We start from the raw sequence: 20,285 nt of genomic DNA, 5'->3' as shown, positions 1-20,285 counted from the left end.
GTAAGGTAAATGTCCTATTAGAAGTCACATAGTGATGTGAAAGTAAAATGAAGGACAATGGGATTGGCATGATCAATTCTTTTTGTCCTTTGAGCTATTAAGCATAGCCTCATTTGACTGTCGTGTTAGGTTAAGGATCAAAGAAGAAAGTTTAAAGTAAATGCAATGAAGCTACTAGAAGTCCCTTTCAGCTAGATACAAACTTGCCCCGCCTTTACTCAAAGTAGGTTTGCTCAGCAGTGGTATAGCATGCAGTTTCTATGAAAAAGGCCCACCAAGATAAAAAGCCCAACTGCCAGCACAAACTCTGTACCTAACAGTGAAATAGGCTCCTGAGTACCTGAAACACACAGCTGCAAGTAGGGAAAAAATGTAGCAACAAGAGTACCACAGTGGATATGAGTGCCATTCTTTCCAGTTCAACCTTTAAGCAGCATTTCCGTTAGTTGGGTGAAGTCACCTTTTTGTAAATGTTAGTTCAGCTTTGGTTTGAGTACTTCTGATTGAGTAAATCTCCACAGTTCTGCTTTGTGCAGGTTCTATTTTAGCAGGTTTCCTAAAATTAGTTTAATAATTTTAATACAGTTTCCCTTCTGTACATATCTAGATGACAAAGCTGCTACTGTATTCAATGCTTTTTTGGACTGTCTTAACAAAGCCACAAAAGAGAAAATTGACACTGGAACTAGAAAATTTTACCAAGTATTTTTTGGCTTTTACAGAAGGGTTGGAAAAAAAAAAAAAGTATGATAGGAATGCAGCCTTCACTGATTTTAAACTTCCAGGGTAAAAACTTCCAATTTCTTTTAAGAACTGTTTTAACTCCTCATTGCATAAAAGTCAAATTGATCATGAATAAAAGTTTAGTGCAATAATGGTGCCATGTAACACTACTCCTCCTTCTCCCATGGATAAGCCAGCCCAGTATTACTGCTTTATTTTTTTCTCTAGGAACTTCCCTCATATACTACTAATTTAACTTCCATTAAAATAAAGTATCCTTCCTCTTCCTCCAGTCAAAGATAACTACAGCTTAATTACAACTGTGTGCTATGCAAAGTGGTGGGTGTAATCACAGTGCTGCCAGTCTAGTTATTAGGATTGTAAATATGGCAGCCACAGTTGCAGAGCCACTTTGGTTTTTATTTTTCCAACAGATTTTAGCCAGAATTTTCAGGGAATAAGGCCAGCTCACCCTTTCATGAGCTTAATCAACCTCACTCTGTCCATTCCTGGACTAGCTGAAGCTAGATGATTTACATGCAGCCAAGCTTGGAGTCTGCCCACTGATACATTTTTGATCAAAAGGGAAAAAAGTATAATATTGAGGAAATTGTTATATTTTCTTCTATCTGCCTAGATATATTTGTAATGTTTTATCCTGTGTACCTAGCTGCAACCATGCATAACGTTTGCATTTTTTAGTTATAACAAAGGCATGTTGGAACGTTTAACTAGACACATAGAAAGGTGCTCTTTGTTACAGTTCACTGAACTAACCCATCTCATTTGTGAATCATTAATGATACTGACTGCTGGGTAAATTTACTTTGGTTGTAAATCTATAAATGGCATGGGAAGATGTGGTAGAATGATTTTTCATACTTAACTTTTAAATGAGAACATTATAGTTTCAAGGAAGGTAAAGGAGAATATAAATTAACATATTGGAAGGAGACATAGCAACCCTAAAAGAGCTAACATTTTTCATTCTGTAAGATTAATTTTACCATTATGTTTCTTGTAGTTTATTACAGTAAGTGAGTATACACAGTCATGCACAAGTTGTCCACTTTAAGACTGTCCATTATGGGACAAAATTATTAAAACTGCTTCTCAAGGAGTAACAGTGGGTAACAGAAAGAGTCTGAAAATCAGGGAATTCAAAACACATGTGATGTTACTTGGAGTTATAAAGTGATCCGAGGTAGGAAACAGCAAGTTTGAATGTGAAACATTTTCTTGAGGATCATGGCAAGAATTTTACTGAGGATCATGGTCTAGGAAAATGGTCAGTTTTGTTTTCATATATATGTTTTCACTCTTATCTTCAAATATAAGGTATTGTGTAATTAGATGCAGTAAATACAAGTAGATACATATTCAGAGTGGAAGAATTATGTTTCTTTTTTTCCCTCTTATTGAAGGCGATTGGTGCACATAAAGCTTTATTGAAGTGTTTTCCATTAGGGCAGAGCTGGTATAAATTCACAAATACAGTGGGCTTTGGCACAGCTACATGGGAGATTTCATAGCTATAAGTACATACAAGCAATGAATTAACACTATCTCTCCCACTCCCCAAATTTTCATCTTGGGAGAATTTCTGATGTTTCAAAATGGGATTTTGTTCTGAAAACCCTGAACACCAACACTTTATCAAATAAAAAGTTTAGACAACTTTCATTCAGAAATTATGTTCTTTGGAGGAATATATTTGTCACATAATTTCTTTACTATTTCTTTACACTTGACTATTTTGCTGTAGGAGAGTTTGCAGGACATCATGTAACACTGGTCCAGCTCAAGCACACAGGAAAAGGCACATGGCTTTGAGGTATTTTGAGCCATGTTACTCTCCACTGCATATGGAACTTGAATACTTCTTTCATACTTCTCATTTTAAAAGCTCTTTGTTAAAAAAGAAAATTGAATTTTGAAACACTTGAATTCAGCAACTCTCAGTTCTTCATGGAAGCTTATAGAATTCACTAACAGTATTTCCTAAACCATGGAGCCAGTTTCCTACATTAAATTAAAATGCAGTGTAAATAAGATTGCACCAGGCAAAGTTTATTTTTAGCAAAACTCTACAAGATCATATATGTAAGTGTCAGTGACTGTAGGCTTAGTAGTTTTTTTCTGCTCATGGTTGACACAGAGCCAACCATGTTAATAATTTCATAGTAAGATCAGCTAGGACCATTATTTCCAAAGGTCTCTTTGCAACCCTGCAGCAGGATTTTTCTGCACTTAATTATTTTATTAGATTGTATTGTGTCCTTTGATTTCTAGTCCAATATGTGGGTGTGGTATCTCCTGTTGGATTCTTAGGATGTGTTTTGGATGTGAGCATGCATCAACTTCTGCCTCTATCTTTTGTTTTTATTTTGACTAATGCAGAGTTTAAAAAAATGCTCTCTTCCTTACATTAAGTGCTCTGAAATAGCTTAATTGCTTGAGTATGTTAGAAACAATAACCAGACAAAAAAGCAAAACGCCTTGATATGTTGTACTGTCAAATCACATGACCAAAGAAACCCATAAAAATTAAAAATTATCACAGCACAAAAATGTAATTAAATAATCTTCTTTTATTTATGTCTCCACCCAAGGTGTAAACACACACCGCAGCATTCATTTATCTCTACAAATCTCTAGCTTCACCATAATAATAATAATAATTAAATCCAGACTTAAAACTCTGAGCCAAGTGGGTTTGAGAAATCTCTGAGGGGTTTTTTTCCTAGTTCTGTTTCTAATTATATGAATCCATAAAAATACAAGTAGTTTTATGGTGAAGGACAAGAGCTGGAGCAGTTTAACGGCATCTGACAATAATATGTTCTACAGGTAACGTAATGGAGTTATAATTTTCCAGTTTTATTTTGTACCATGCAAATACACCTTTCATTTTTACCTGTTACATAAAATAGAATGTTATGAAACAGAACAAAAATAACTTATGATTGTATGAAAAACAACTGTAACAAATCACAAAATTACACATACTAGTAGAGCAAAAGATGTAACTAATTCTTTTTAATTTTTTTTCGTGACATGCAACAGACATTTCTTTAGAGCAAGATATATCAGCCAGATATACAGTATGGCAAATTAAGATCATATGTATATATGTAAGCATGTATAAATATGTAGATTAATCTGTAAGGTTTAGGAAAAACATAATCCCACTTTCTCTCCTCACCAAAGTGCGTTGTGTAAAAAATATTACACAAGATGCTGCTTTCTGTACAGATGCTGCTTTCTGTACAGAACAAAAGGATTTCTTTTTCTTAAATAAAAACTCACTCAGCTAATTTTAAATTGTGGTCTTTTGCTTTACCTGCTTCAAGGAAATATATATATATATATATATATAAAGCCCCAAACCAAGAACAAGATTTCATACAAACAATAAAAAAGTGCTGTTTTAAAAAATCTGCTATAAAATTACACAGGGAAAACAGGGAATAAACAGTTAAAATGTAATCTTCATACTCATTCACACCTTTTCAAGAAAAGCTGAAAACAAAATACAGTGTGACAGATGGCCTCAGCACTGCAACGCTTCAGCATCTGGTAGTAGTAAGCCACAATGCCTATATGGTTTTGTGTACACATATATAGAAAGGGAGATCCAGATACACACGTGCACCCTCATACACTTCCACTTGTACACATGCACTTTGAAATTGTATTTTAAACTCCAGTGTAGAACCATTTCTAATGCAGATATAAATAGACAACTGAGTTGGGAAACAGATGAATTGTATAAAAGAATCATTGTAAATAATTTCTTTTGAATATTGTTTAATGTCCACAGTCTAAAATAACTTAATCTCTTATATATGAATCCCTTTAGAAAGTTAAAAATACAGCAAGTAGAATAACAACACAAAAATCACTGAGGCACAAGTATTTGCAAATAACTTGGTTACACAGATAACCCACAAAACTGTATTTTCTCAAGCACCATTTTTCATTGTGACAAGCAGAATTCCCTATTTAAATATCCAATACATATGAGATACAATGGGGCTTTTTATGCAATTGCCCTCAGTGATTAAATTTATGCCCCGAAGTCAGTCCAACTCCAAAGAGAATAATGAAATAATAGTGAAGAATCCTTTTTGTCTCTGAATGAGAAGTAAACAAAGGCATGCCTTTTTACAGACTGGTAGCCTACATGCATATGCTTGATTTGACTGTACTCTAGGTCCTTCTTTTTAGGATTAAGGCTCATGGAAAGCTGTAAATATATATATATATATATATTATATTTATGTGAAAGAATTAATTAATGACTTGCAAAACTTTCCTTTTTAAATGTAACTGATGAACCCCCAAATTAAAAATGCCCTTTTTGAATTCAGTACTCCCATTTTCCCTTTGGTCAGCATGTTTCAGAATGTATAATCCCCCAACTCTATGGAATAACTTTCAGATACTAGAAAAAAATATTTCAAAAGGTTTAAAAGTCAAGGTGTTACAAATCTGAAGACAGCAACAATATTTCAATTTTGTAAACAGCAGTGGACAAATTCTGGACAATCATGTGGTTAAAAGAATTTTGAAGGATTTCTATATAAAAAAGTGTATAGGTGCATGCGTATGTACATGCATATGTCCACACATAGTCTGATCCTGGCCTTGCTGACTTTGGTGGAACAAAACACAATTCCACACATTTGAAACTGAAGTGTTCAGTGTGACTAATTATTCCTACTGAACCAAGTTACGCTTGTGCAGTGACCACTGAATGGGCTTTAAGATAGCACAAAATAAAACTTTATTAAAAGGTAAAACTTGCAGTCAATGCACATTAATGCAAAAGGACTGTCTTTCTGATTGCACATGTGAGGGATGCCTGGTGTCATTTAACCCAATGCAAATCACATACTGTAACATCTAGGCCTCTCAGTGCAAGCTGGAGCAGAGGGACACATGCACTTGCGATGTGAGAAGCAGAATAAAAGGGGGAAGAACTTAGCACAGAATTAGTTGTATTTTAGTCACATTACTTCTCATTGTACTTCATTTATGTGCATGGTTTATCCATATATTCTATGTATCGGATGAAAATGTCTCCATTAAATATTTAAGCACGTGACTGCATGTGAGAATATACCTCATGAATACAAACCTTGAAAGATTGCCAGTGTTCACAAACATCTGGACATAAATTCATCTATTCCACATAAGGGCAGATTAAATTATGAATTTGAGCCAAATTGGACTGAACAACTCTAAAAAGTTTGCCAGGGGAAAAAAAAAAAAGCTTGTATAAACATTTTTTTTAAAGTTTATCTTTTTAGAAGAGTGATTCCAGAAGCATAGTTATAGTCCAGCCTGCAAGAATGAACTTCAAATTTCTGTCCTTACTCTATCAGGTCATGAGAATATTAAGATGCACACTACACAGTAAGAAGTCCACAAAATGGATGAACAGGAATTAAAACCTAAAAGCTGAGTCTTACTAATGTAAGAGTTGTTCTCAAGGTATACAGGATCACGTGATGACATCTCCACTGCAGAATACTGGTTTTAACTCATAACCTTGTATGTTTCATGAAGGACAACCTCATTTGCTTGCATCCTGGACTAAATTTGAGGACCTCGAGCCTGACATTTAGCAGAAAAATCAAAACCACCAAACCAGTCCAGTTTTACCTCTCTAAGTAACCAGAGGAAACATAGTACCCTTAAGAGTAGTTCTTCTTTCTGAAAATGTGTTACGGAAAAAGGTCAGGACAACCAAAATTTATTGCATCAGTACAGATAGCTTTTAAAAAAAAGTGTGGAATTTAAGGAAGAATCTTTCCTACAAAATATTTTAAACCTTCCTGCAGAATCCTATAGCACATACAGCAACAATGCTCTACAATCTAATTAAAAAGCAACTGAAAGTTAAAATGCATTTATTCTCTGGCAGGTGTGCTAAATAGAGACAAAATCTACATAACTTTTTGTGTATTTAACCTTTCTTATTCATGCTTATAGCATTGGGTCAGATGAATATTGGCAAAATAGTAATAGCCATATTGAATGGGTTAAAATGCAGAGGAAAGGAAAGGACACCTAACCTGAGGCCTGTAAAAAATCCGGTACCAACAACCTTTGATCCAAAAAGAATCCACACCAATGCCTCCAACAGGTAGTGCCAACATGTATGTCTAATTTCTCTCCCTTTTGGATACTGCTGTGTGGTTAACTTTGGAACTGTCACATGCAAACAGATTGTACAAAAGCTGTATGCCTTTGAAATGTTTGTAGTATACTCTGGTTTTACTTATTTTTCTTTTTTGAAAAAGGAACTTTCTAAAGCTGTTCTTCTGTAAGTACACCCATTCAGCTTGAAAGGATTACAGCCAACAACCAGTTTTCTTATTTGGCCTCTGAATTCCCTTTGAGAAATTAAAAAGAAGAAATAATAAAAAAGTATAGTTGCTGTACCACAGATGAGAAGAAAAGAAACAATTGCTAAGGTTTTGGCAAAGCTTGCTTTCTCCAAACAGTCTCTTTTCTCAGTTGTCTGCTTGATTAAATGAAGAATGCTTGGTAATTGCTATTTTCCTCTCCATTACGTATGTATATCTAGTCATATCCCCATACATACATGGCAGTTCCATGGAGAGAAAAAAATTTGTAGGGAAATACCAGAAGGGCAAGATGAAACAGAATCAAGTTCTTGTAACTAGATACATTACTTTAGCCTTCAGTGTATACAGAAGAAAGCTGGCTGGAACAACGATCCACTGCATTTACTTGTAGGAAACTGCTGTCCTCTGGCATGCTGCAAGCTGAATCACCAAAGATACCTACAGACCCTGCTGGAAAGTCATACACTAGGAAAAAAAACAAAATAAAACAAAACAAAAAAACCCCAGTTAACAAGTAGGATAACTATATAATGAAGTATGTCCTAATACTTCTGCATAGAACTGGAAATGGTTTTAAATGAAATACACAAATAAAATAAATAAGCCAACATATGTATGAAATTAATTACATAAGTTACTGCTTACCAAGGGAGGAATTTTCAGTTCTGTCAGAATCAAGTCTGAAGCAGAGCAGATTTCATTGCAACTAACACCTCCCCATTTAATGGGTGTTAAAATCGTGATAATTTTAAAAACAAACCTCACGATTCTTTAACAAATTTCATCATATTGAACACAGGATGGAAGACAACAAAATATTGTAGAATGTATTTGTTGTAAAATAGACCCTGGCACAGAAATTACTACCTTTTAGAAGTGGCAGTAGTAAGCACAAAGAGTAACTGTTTTCGGACACACTCCCATCTCTTGGATAACACGTTTACATACTGTGAGATGCCTCTTTGAAATAACAGGTGCACTGGCTTTGCAATACACTACTGAAGGAGCAAGACATAAAAGGGACTTCAAAGCACAATAAGTGGATTCATCCTGTGTGGAAGGACAGTAAAAGACCTGCGCATTACTTGTGCCCTAAGATTAGGCTCACTGTCTTGTGCTGATCCTTTGCACAGAGATAACTTTCACCCTTCCAGAGCAGCATGCAAGCCCCTTCAGTACTGTTCATCTAGGCACAGACTAAGTTAAGTGCACACAGATGAGTTTGCAGTTTTTGTCATGGAAACATGAAAAAATGAAATTCAAGACTGATAGAAACCAAACACGCACAAAGCAAAACCAGTGGTTTGAATCATCTCAGGTCCCTGCCACAATATGTGCAGTGGAGTGGAGTGGCTGCACAAACATCACAGAGGGCTCAATGGACTGTATTTCAAAGCAAATACATGAGCCAGAGATTGTCTGAGCCCCACAGGCTAGAACCTTAAGAAGCCTTCACCAGTGTGAAGACTGCACACAGGCCAGTTGTTACTGTCACCTGTGGTGACTGCCTGCCTCCCAACACCAACCTCTCCACGAAGGTCTGAAAGCTATCTCCTCTTTGTGAAGAGTCAAATCTGTCATGACATGTCCCACTGTCTTGGGGTGACCTTATGATGTGTATCCCATATCGCTGCCTATGCCCAGAAATTAATTTTTGTGCCTTTCTATGCCTCTAAACTGAGCCTGAAAGGGGGAAGGAAAAAACTGAGCAAAACTTTCTCAAAGCAGTTTGCAGCTCGTTCAAGGTTACAAAAAGATAGCAGGTTTTTTTTTTTCCCTAGCTGGGGCAGGGGAGGGAGGAAGCACCCGGCTTGTTTTTTTTCCAGTCAGTTTTTGGCCAGTTTTTTTCTTCTTGTTCTCTGGAGAGAGACTGAGAGTTGGACTTTGGATTTCCTTCTCTGGAATTCCGGATTTTTCCCCTTTTCTACTGGACTGCCTGATTGCTGTAACATCAGAGCACATCGGGAGGACTTTCCACCGGGCACAGAGGGCCTGGCCCCGGCCCAAGCCCCAGCTCCGAGGAGACCAAAGGGAGGACTCGAACACTTTCCCAGGTTTTTTCCTCTACCGCGAAAGATTTTACCATCTAACATTGTTTTCCTTCCCATGTGTTTGTTAAATAAATAGTTTTATCTTCTTCACTTTCCTTCGAGGAAAATTTATTTTTTCCCGAACCTGGTGGGGGAGGGGTGGTTGTGCCTTCTCTCAGAGGATATATTTCTAAATTTGCCCAAACTGGAACAAATTTAGTGGCGCCCAACTGTGTGGCTCGAAGGAAAGTGAAAAAACTTGTGCTAATTACATTTTGGGTTGAATTTACTTATTCTGTGTTGGAGTAAAGTAGTCACCATGCTGGTTGAGTTCATAATGTCTCTCTGGCTCGATGTACTCATGTCTTTCTGGTCCTTAGGCTTCATTGAGGTACTAGTGCTTTTTTGGTCCCTAGGGTTGTTTACCTATCCACAACTTGCTCCAATCTTGTCCCTGGTATGTAAATTTTACAGAGAAGGGAGACGAACCAGGATTTCTATTTTGCTGTGCTCGGTGATAATGATTTATAAGAAGTTGATAGAGGTACAAGCAGCTGTTCGAGGTGTGTATGATAAGTGGTTTCTCCGTCCTAACCCCAGTCCTAGCTTCAGTAGCCTGTTTTGGGAATTTATTAGTAATTGTACCCAGATTGTTAGAGGAGGAGGAGATGGGGTTTCCCTTCCCTTTAAATTTGATAGGTTATCTTTTGAGAATGTTCAGTATCCCCTTGATGTTAAAGAGACCACCCTCCTGGTATTTAATCTGGTAATCTTCCTCCATGTAATTCATAGCTTGTCTAGAATGAGAGCTCAGATTTCCAGGGTGACTGCTGAGACACCTGACCCAGAGGTGGAACATCTTGAGTGGTGTGGGGAATGGGAGGACATCGGCCAAACCCTAAAGAAATTCTCTGACCCGATAGTTTGGGATTTCCCATCTGAACAAATTCAGAAACCAGCTGAGGTGGGAAAATATCTGAAAGAGAAATACAATGACAATTCTAATGAGAACAAGCTCCTTGCAATATGTTGGGCTTTGGCATATGCCTATCGCACACTGCAGCAGCAAGTAAAGGTAGAGAGGCAGGAAGATAAATCAGCAAAGCCTGCAGATACCCCAGTCACTCAGGCTGCAGATAAACCAGACAGCAAGCCCAAACCAGATGGAAAGTCTAAGCCATTGACAGTGGCTCCTGTCACGAGGAAAAAGCACACAACCAAAACTGATCGCCCAGTGAAAGATGATGATGATGCAGGGGAAGGAACCTCAAAACCACCAACGGACTCAGGCACAGAAACCATTACTGAGTCCATGTCCATAAAGGACCTTCACAGCCTAAGAAAGGATTACACCCGACGGTCCGATGAATCCATAATAAGTTGGATGGTCCGTATTTGGGATGCTGCAGGTGATGATGTGATGCTGGACGGTGCTGAAGCGAGGCATTTGGGATCCCTGTCACATGATCCAGTGATCGACCAAGAGATGAAAAGGGAGGCTAACTCTACCAGTCTCTGGAGGCGAGTTTTGACAGGCGTGATGGAAAGATATATGTGCGGAGATGATCTCTACATGCAGCAAACCCAGTGGAAGACCATAGAACAAGGGATCCAGCGCCTGAGAGAACTAGGGGTGGTAGAGGTTGTCTTCACAAATGACCCAGGATTGAGAAGTCCAGACCGGGCCAGAGTTATTCCATACATGTGGCGAAAACTCATACATCTTGGGCCACCAGAATATGCTTCTGCTTTAGCAATAATGAAACCGGACTACGGTGCGAATGAGACCGTGCGGGATATGGCAGTGAAGCTCAGAGCATATGCAGACTCTGTGCATGGCCCAACACATGCAAGAATTGCAGCTGTGGAAACACGTATGCAGAAAATTGAAGATGAAATGAAGAAGAATCACCAGGAGATTAAAGAGTGCCTTCTCCGCGGACGTTCCCCAGAGAGAAGGTACATCCCACGAAGTGAGCTGTGGAATTTCCTGTGTGACAGTGGGGAAAACATGAGGAAGTGGGGTGGACAACCCACGTCTGCTCTGGCAGCACGAGTGAGTGAATTGAAGGAGCGCAAGTCTCAGAAAGGAGGATCTACCAAAAAGGAAGTAGCTCCAGTTGCCTGTAGCCAAACTGCTGGAAATGATGGAAAAGACGATGGCATGTCCAATTCCCATGAAGGAACCTCTAAGGTGCAGGCCCAGGGAAAGAAGGATAACCAGGCATAGAGGGGCCCTGCCTCTAGCCAGGTAGAGGCCAGGGAAAACCGTGTTTTTTGGACTGTGTGGATTCGTTGGCCTGGTACATCAGAACCACAAAAATATGATGCCTTGGTTGACACTGGTGCGCAGTGTACAATAATTCCATCGCAGCATGTGGGGGTAGAATCTGTTTCTATCTCTGGTGTAACAGGTGGATCACAAGATTTGACCTTGGTGGAAGCCGAGGTGAGCCTGACTGGAAATGAGTGGAAGAGACATCTCATTGTGACTGGCCCAGAGGCCCCGTGCATTTTGGGCATAGACTTCCTCCGGAACGGGTATTTTAGAGACCCAAAGGGACTCAGGTGGGCTTTTGGAATAGCTGCTGTGGAGACAGAGGGCATTAAGCAATTGAATGCTTTGCCTGGGCTATCAGAGAACCCGTCTGCAGTCGGCCTTCTGAAGGTGGAAGAACAAAGAGTACCAATTGCTACCTCGACAGTGCATCGCCGACAGTACCGGACAACTCGAGATGCTGTGATTCCCATCCACAAGATGATCCGTGAGCTGGAGAGTCAAGGGGTGGTCAGCAAGACCCACTCACCCTTCAACAGCCCCATTTGGCCTGTGCGCAAGTCTGACGGGGAATGGAGATTGACTGTGGACTATCGTGCCCTGAATGAAGTGACTCCACCGCTGAGCGCTGCTGTGCCAGACATGTTGGAGCTCCAGTACGAGCTGGAGTCCAAAGCAGCGAAGTGGTACGCCACTATTGACATTGCCAATGCATTCTTCTCCATTCCTCTGGCAGCAGAATGCAGGCCTCAGTTTGCCTTCACCTGGAGGGGCGTGCAGTACACCTGGAACCGACTGCCCCAGGGGTGGAAGCATAGCCCCACCATCTGCCATGGACTGATCCAGACTGCACTAGAAAAAGGTGAGGCTCCAGAACATTTGCAGTACATTGATGACATCATTGTGTGGGGGAACACCGCAACAGAAGTGTTTGAGAAAGGAGAGAAAGTTATCCGGATTCTCCTGGAAGCTGGTTTCGCCATCAAGAAGAGCAAAGTCAAGGGACCTGCCCGAGAGATCCAGTTCCTGGGAGTGAAATGGCAAGATGGACGGCGTCAGATTCCCACTGAGGTCATCAATAAGATCACAGCAATGTCTCCACCAACCAACAAGAAGGAAACACAAGCTTTCCTAGGCGCTATAGGTTTCTGGAGGATGCACATTCCTGAGTACAGCCAGATTGTGAGTCCTCTTTACCTGGTTACCCGCAAGAAGAACGATTTCCATTGGGGCCCTGAACAGCAACAAGCTTTTGCCCAGATCAAGCAGGAAATCGCTCATGCGGTAGCCCTTGGCCCAGTCAGGACAGGACCCGAAGTGAAGAACGTGCTCTACTCTGCAGCCGGGAGCCATGGCCTGTCCTGGAGCCTTTGGCAGAAGGTGTCCGGTGAGACTCGAGGTCGACCACTGGGATTTTGGAGCCGAAGCTACAGAGGGTCTGAGGCCAACTACACCCCAACAGAGAAGGAAATCTTGGCAGCCTATGAAGGAATCCAAGCCGTCTCAGAGGTAATTGGCACTGAGGCACAACTCCTCCTGGCACCCCGACTACCAGTGCTAGGGTGGATGTTCAAAGCAGAGGTTCCCTCTACCCACCATGCCACCAATGCCACATGGAGCAAATGGATTGCTCTCATCACACAGCGCGCCCGTATCGGAAAACTGAATCGCCCTGGGATTTTGGAAATAATTACAAACTGGCCTGAAGGTGAAAACTTTGGTCTCACTGATGAAGAAGAACAAGTGACACACGCTGAAGAAGCTCCACCGTACAACCAACTGCCATCAGAAGACACACGCTACGCTCTTTTCACCGACGGTTCTTGTCGCATCGTAGGGATGAAACGAAAGTGGAAAGCAGCCGTATGGAGTCCCACACGACGGGTTGCAGAAGCTACTGAAGGAGAAGGGGGATCAAGCCAACTCGCTGAACTCAAAGCTGTTCAACTAGCCCTGGACATTGCTGAAAGGGAGAAGTGGCCAAAGCTCTACCTCTACACTGATTCATGGATGGTAGCCAATGCTCTGTGGGGATGGTTAGAAAAGTGGGAAAAAGCTAATTGGCAGCGTAGGGGAAAACCAATCTGGGCTGCTGAAGAGTGGAAAGACATCGCTGCCCGAGTAAGAAAGCTGGTTGTGAAAGTCCGCCACGTAGATGCCCATGTCCCCAAGAGTAGGGCTAATGAAGAACACCAAAACAACAAGCAGGTAGATCAGGCTGCAAAGATAGAAGTGTCACAGGTAGACTTGGACTGGAAACACAAGGGAGAGTTGTTTCTAGCTCGATGGGCCCATGATGCCTCAGGCCATCAGGGCAGAGATGCCACCTATAAGTGGGCACGAGACCGAGGGGTGGATCTAACCATGGACAGTATCTCCCAGGTTATCCATGATTGTGAGACATGCGCTGCGATCAAGCAGGCCAAGCGGGTGAAGCCTCTGTGGTATGGTGGGCGATGGTCCAAATACAAGTACGGGGAGGCCTGGCAGATTGATTACATCACACTGCCTCAAACCCGCCAAGGCAAGCGCTATGTGCTCACAATGGTAGAAGCCACCACTGGATGGCTGGAGGCCTACCCTGTGCCTCATGCTACTGCCCGGAACACCATCCTGGGCCTGGAAAAGCAAGTCCTTTGGAGGCATGGCACCCCTGAGAGAATTGAATCTGACAATGGGACTCATTTTAAGAATAGCCTTATTAACACCTGGGCTAGAGAACATGGCATAGAGTGGGTGTACCACATCCCTTACCATGCACCAGCAGCAGGCAAAGTGGAACGGTGCAATGGATTGTTGAAAACCACTTTGAAGGCACTAGGTGGGGGAACTTTCAAAAACTGGGAACAGCATCTAGCAAAAGCCACCTGGTTAGTTAACACCCGAGGTTCCACCAATAGAGCTGGTCCAGCCCAATCTGAATCCCTGCATACAACAGATGGAGATAAGGTCCCAGTAGTGCATGTCAGAGGTCTATTAGGAAAGACTGTGTGGATAAATTCTGCCTCGAGTACAGACAAACCCATCCGTGGGGTTGTCTTTGCTCAGGGACCTGGTTGCACATGGTGGGTAATGCAGAAAGATGGAACAACACGTTGTGTACCACAGGGAGATCTGATTGTTGTGTGACAACCACCTGTAGTGTGAAATGCCAGTATACCCCTGCTTGCTGATTATCACTGTCACTGTTCATATATAGCTGTGTATATATATATATATATATATATATATGTATTAATGTGTGTGTAAAATTGGAATATCTTAGTTTGGGCATTGAGCCAACAATATGGGATAAGGGGTGGAATGTCTTGGGGTGACCTTATGATGTGTATCCCATATCGCTGCCTATGCCCAGAAATTAATTTTTGTGCCTTTCTATGCCTCTAAACTGAGCCTGAAAGGGGGAAGGAAAAAACTGAGCAAAACTTTCTCAAAGCAGTTTGCAGCTCGTTCAAGGTTACAAAAAGATAGCAGGTTTTTTTTTTTCCCTAGCTGGGGCAGGGGAGGGAGGAAGCACCCGGCTTGTTTTTTTTCCAGTCAGTTTTTGGCCAGTTTTTTTCTTCTTGTTCTCTGGAGAGAGACTGAGAGTTGGACTTTGGATTTCCTTCTCTGGAATTCCGGATTTTTCCCCTTTTCTACTGGACTGCCTGATTACTGTAACATCAGAGCACATCGGGAGGACTTTCCACCGGGCACAGAGGGCCTGGCCCCGGCCCAAGCCCCAGCTCCGAGGAGACCAAAGGGAGGACTCGAACACTTTCCCAGGTTTTTTCCTCTACCGCGAAAGATTTTACCATCTAACATTGTTTTCCTTCCCATGTGTTTGTTAAATAAATAGTTTTATCTTCTTCACTTTCCTTCGAGGAAAATTTATTTTTTCCCGAACCTGGTGGGGGAGGGGTGGTTGTGCCTTCTCTCAGAGGATATATTTCTAAATTTGCCCAAACTGGAACACCCACCCAAATACACAGCTCAAGAACATCTGCCAAAGTTCACAAACTGTACACAGTTATCCACGGAATCACCAGCTGTTATTTACCTTTGATACCAGAATGACCTGAAAAACTTCGATGGAAAATGCCAAGCCCTGCCTGGCCCACTGATGTGGGAGCTAAGCAGTCTTCAACAGGAGGAACCATACTGCAAGAAACACTGTCTTGTATGTTCTTCTGAGTGTCAGCATAATGTGGAGGGCAGAAAGTCTGAAGCTGCCCATAAAAACCTAGAATGAGAAGAAGGCAGTAAGTAAGAGCTGGACAGAGATACAAAGGATAGTATGTACAACCATGGCCATGAGAATGATAAAAACTTCAACTGCCCTACCACCAGGTCTTCAATAATTTTAAACAAATAAAGCAGTATTGATATGATACTCCCTAAAACTTCCTCATGTTGCTACTAATTTCAAACACAATCTGCTACATGGACGTCCTGATTCCACCATGACCTGTGAGAGGCCCTGACTGGCTAGAACCTGAAAGTTTTCAGGAAATTCCTCCCTCTACTGTGTAATCCTTTGTTTGAACTGGTACTCTTCAGAGTCACACTGTGCATCTGCCTGAAAAATCTAAGAAAATGCTAAGTTCAAAATAAAATAAGATTACCCAAATAAAGTCTGAATAAAATCCACAGGTCTATCACTGATGCCAAGACAGCTGGCTGATAGCATGGTCATGCAGAGAGACGCTGAGCAAAAATTTTTTATGATGGAAAAAGAGCACAGAAAAGTAATGTAACTTTCCTTGATACAAGTCCTTTGCACAATTCAGTGTAAGTTACCCATCTTTTAAAATAGAGAGCTGTAACAAGAAATAAGCATATGTAGTTCTCTTCCCCTCAGTTATTTAGCACTATTCTAAATGTCTTGTGTGTATCTGCAGTGTGTCAAGCCAAGGTGTAGAGGTCTTAGAACTGGAGCTCAACATCACACAGCAAAATCTCCTAACTTGGTGTCTTTGTTCACATGTGCCATGGCCAAGATAATCTGCAATAGAGCTGAATGTAGGATAACAAGAAACCATATCCAATACAGGCAGTAGATCCTGACCATACTTGAGGTATCTGTTAGGGAACTAACTGTAGCATCAGTTGTCTGTGTTTTCACGCAGCTAATAAAGTTCCAGCAACTGAATGTTTCAGCTGCAACTCTGATTAAACTGTTTAAAACACACACATGCACAAGACTACATCCGTTGTGTTTCTTTGAATCAGTACACTACAGCCAAGATTCATGATGTCAAGGCAAAGAACAAACAGCTACTTTGATGACATGACAGCATTACTTCCTTAGGAAAGTGAAATATTTTTGAATATGATAAAACAGCTGTAAGCTGTAAAAATTGCTTCTAAAAGCAAAAAGTTCTTGTTTTTAATCACATAAGGAGCCTTGTCCTGAGAGATGATAGGCATCTAAAAAAGCCATAGCAGTTGTGGTCCAGGTACATTTGTAATAGCATCCTTATCCTACTGAACTGTTGTGGACAAAGATTTCATTACAGATATGTAATGAATGACTACCACAATTATAATTTCCATAGGGTGGGAAGTTTCTGACGGATATCTATTTCCTACTCAGTCATCTCTCTGCCTGTCACAAGAAATAGAGAGTATTTTCTCAAGAAAATCATTGTAATTGCCATTCAGAAATATATGCCATGCATGAGTAGCCTTTGCTGCTATGGCATGAAAAAATTCCAGCTGACTTCAGTCTGAAATCCTTCAAGATAGTGTTTCTTTGTGGTATATTTCTGCTTGTCCATTAGGCAAATTACACAAACACCAAGTAATCATGTAGTGCCATCTGACTGTGAAGAAAAAAAGGAAAAGAAAAAGTAAGAGAGAGTTCTAAGTCCCATACTATACTAAGAGACTGATTTGCAAATGTGAAAAGAATATAAGTGTTTCTGTTTATTAAAATCTTATTATTCATAATTTAAAGATAGCTGTTACTAGTAGAGCTGTCTGTATAGCGGCATAATATAACTAATTCATATCAGCTAACAATTTTTTTAAAGAAATGACAATTTTTCTTTTTTTTTAAATGAATACTTTGGATGATTTTTTACATTTCTTTCATTACTCAGACAACTCTAGTCATCAGCTAACTCACAAACACATGTGACCAGAGCTACAGACACAATTTTAAAGGACAACCAGATTGTTAGTGCAAAAATGTTCACAGTATCAGACACATACAAAGCAAGTCAGCTATGCCCATGCCCAAAAAAGTTTTGCTTTATACTACAAGCACAATAAATTTTCTCACTGTGAAGAGGGAACTTCTGTTGCTGTTCTTTTCTTTCATACCTTGCACATCTTTTCTGGCTTGTCTCAGAGCAAGCAGTACCTTATTCTTGCAGGTGCCTGTGTACTGTAGATGCCTGTCTCTTCAGACACCTCTCCTGAGAGTAGTTTTTCATGGTTGAAAAGAATCACCAGTACAATGCAGGTGCTGGGCCAATTTTTGCAGACTGCCAGCACCTGTACTTGTCTTCTGTCTACAAACATGTGTTGATATACAACAGCATCTAGCGGGGAAGTTGTCATTCCAGTCTCCAGGTCAGGGTAGTTTCAGATTTGCTGAATGATAATCCAATAAAAGATACTACAATCTAATAAAAGGAAAAGATGAGCTTCACTTCTACAGCTCAGTGAGGCGTCTAACATCATCACTGCCAAACATTCCATGCAGCAAAGGATGTGGTGAATTTCACAAGAGCAAGAAAAGGGAATATTTAGTCGATTATGTAATATTAACTGAGGCAATAGAAAGCTCTCTCTGACATTACTGTGTAGTTGAAAATCACTCAGAACAAATAATGAAACTTGAACTGTAGACAATGTTGTTCCAAGAAAAAGACGTTTCACAGTAAAAGTAACTATGAGATACAAGAAGGCTGTCAGTCTTGGATCTCATACATCATTTCTCTCTAAAGGATAGTACTCCAAGATCACTATGATCTTTTAGGATGCTCAGGCTTTCAGAAACTGAGTCTTTTTAGAACTTGTTTTCTTCAAAAAGCTTTTGGGCAATGAAACTCTTTCTTCCTTGATAGAGCCAATTTAAATGGAACTGACAAGTTTAAGACGACATACAGAGGTAAATTGTCACCACTGTCTGGTAGCAGAATGAGCTGGGGTGGTTATAGTTACAGCACTTTAAACCTTGAAAAGGCAGGTTATGAACTGCAGGAGATAGAAATTAACAGAACCTCCCACAGCCCTTTCTTTTATACAAAGTAGTATAGTCTGGAGATAACTCCATGGTGTTTTTCTGCATTGTGATGGTGTGACAAAGGAAGACGGCAATCTTTGTATTGCTACTGGGAAAACATGAACTCTTGAAACATCTGCTGTCGAGAGAGAAAGTTTAGGTAAGCCTTTAAGGCACACAGGACAACACTTCCAGTGTAGCATACAGGATGAGACAGCTGTGCTTAAGGTGGAGGGAGTGCATTCCGACAAAATACCTTGTACAATAGGTTACATGATCTTTGAAAAAATATTTAATGCCCACATTGTGGGTATTGAATTGCACTGTATTATATCTTTCAATACTAAAAAAATAAATAAATAATTAAAGTTCAGTCTACATTGTCTTCATACGGGTTTTAAGTGCCAAGATCTTTAGAATTTGAACTTTGAGTTATCTATGTGCATGTAATTCCTGTCAGCAGTGTCTATTTCAACACAGGCTTTCCTACGAGAGTGAGGCAGACACAGTAATGCTAACGTGGGACTAAGTATGGTACGGGTTTAAGGTCCAAGCTCTTGAAGTCAGCCATTTTTTGATCTCAGAAGATAGTATTAAACTGCATCTTAAATTTGGATGTGTAGTAGGGCTTCAATTCGAATACGGCATTCACTCAAATGACAGTCTCTACTGGGTCTTGTTCTTATAAAGAATGATTACCCACATCTTCTGTCCTTTTAAATCCTCTGTGGACCGTAGGAGAAGGAGATGGGAATGTAGTGGCATTGTTGTGGCCTGCCCTAAACGGAAGATGCCCAAGGAGACATGAAAGTTGCTGCACAGCCCGGTGCAAGTCCTGTGTGGAGGACAGTTAATCCAGGGTGATTTGTGAGCCCCTGGGAGGCAGGATTCTTTAGAAAGTGTTCTACTTTGAAGCAAGTGGTTGTGATCCCAGCTTCTAAGATTCCTAAAACTCTTACCACCATGAGAAGAAGAAGGTGTTAAAGCCATTTGTGTAACTGAAAGACAATTTTTGTTCCAGGAAGGAAGACATGTCTCAATGCCTTTCCATCCAGAAGATGAGTTCTTGCCTTTCCAGAAGATGAGTTCTTTCCAAATGTTCAGCAAAATATGGAACAGAGTAAAATGTTTTGTACTGTGGAAACAGAAGGGCTAACCTGATCCCTTCACGCCCTGCACTAGGAATTTACTGGACCTGTTCTGCCATCTTTTCGACTATGTCATATGACAGTGAACTGTACATTAATAAATTTCACCTTGTACTCCATTGGCCATACATTATTAGTGAAACTTCTATCAGAGAATATAGAAAACCAATAAAAACTGCTTACATCCATTGGTAAATTTCATGTTCTTCTAGTACTAATCAGTGCTGTAAGGAATTACTACTTTCTGGAAGAAAACCATCAGACTCAGATCCTGCTCCTGTGTGGTCTAGCATGATATGAAGAATGTAACAGGATTGGCACTTTCCTTGCTCTCCTTCACATTTATGAACTCAGGGAGATGCCCGTTTCCTCTCTTTGCCTAGAGAGACTGCTTTCATCAGTGGAAGAAAAGAAAAGAAGCCTTGCTTTTCCCAAGGTGTTTCCTATGATATCTAAAATGATAATTCTCAGGAAGCCTGATCAATAAGCAGAATCCTAAGACCTTTAAAAAGA

At 40.4% G+C, this 20,285-nt stretch overlaps 1 protein-coding gene across 3 annotated transcripts in view; it reads right to left on the bottom strand.

Annotated features, from left to right (window-relative positions):
* Nucleotides 1-3,296: 3,296 nt before the first annotated feature.
* GLIS3 (GLIS family zinc finger 3) overlaps nt 3,297-20,285 on the bottom strand; it is a 168,009-nt gene continuing 151,020 nt past the window's right edge. For all 3 annotated transcript variants that reach the window (XM_032096918.1, XM_032096916.1, XM_032096917.1), the window contains exons 9-10: nt 15,451-15,633; nt 3,297-7,568 (exon numbers count right to left, since the gene is read on the bottom strand). In XM_032096918.1, the coding sequence (XP_031952809.1) occupies nt 7,432-7,568; nt 15,451-15,633 (320 nt within the window). In that variant the 3' untranslated portion in view covers nt 3,297-7,431. The remainder of the gene's footprint in view (nt 7,569-15,450; nt 15,634-20,285) is intronic.

This window comes from Corvus moneduloides, chromosome Z (genome assembly GCF_009650955.1).
Source record: "Corvus moneduloides isolate bCorMon1 chromosome Z, bCorMon1.pri, whole genome shotgun sequence".
In the NCBI taxonomy this organism is placed as follows: Eukaryota; Metazoa; Chordata; class Aves; order Passeriformes; family Corvidae; genus Corvus; species Corvus moneduloides.
Note: the sequence above shows the minus strand (reverse complement) of the source record. Positions and strands in the feature narration are given on the sequence as shown.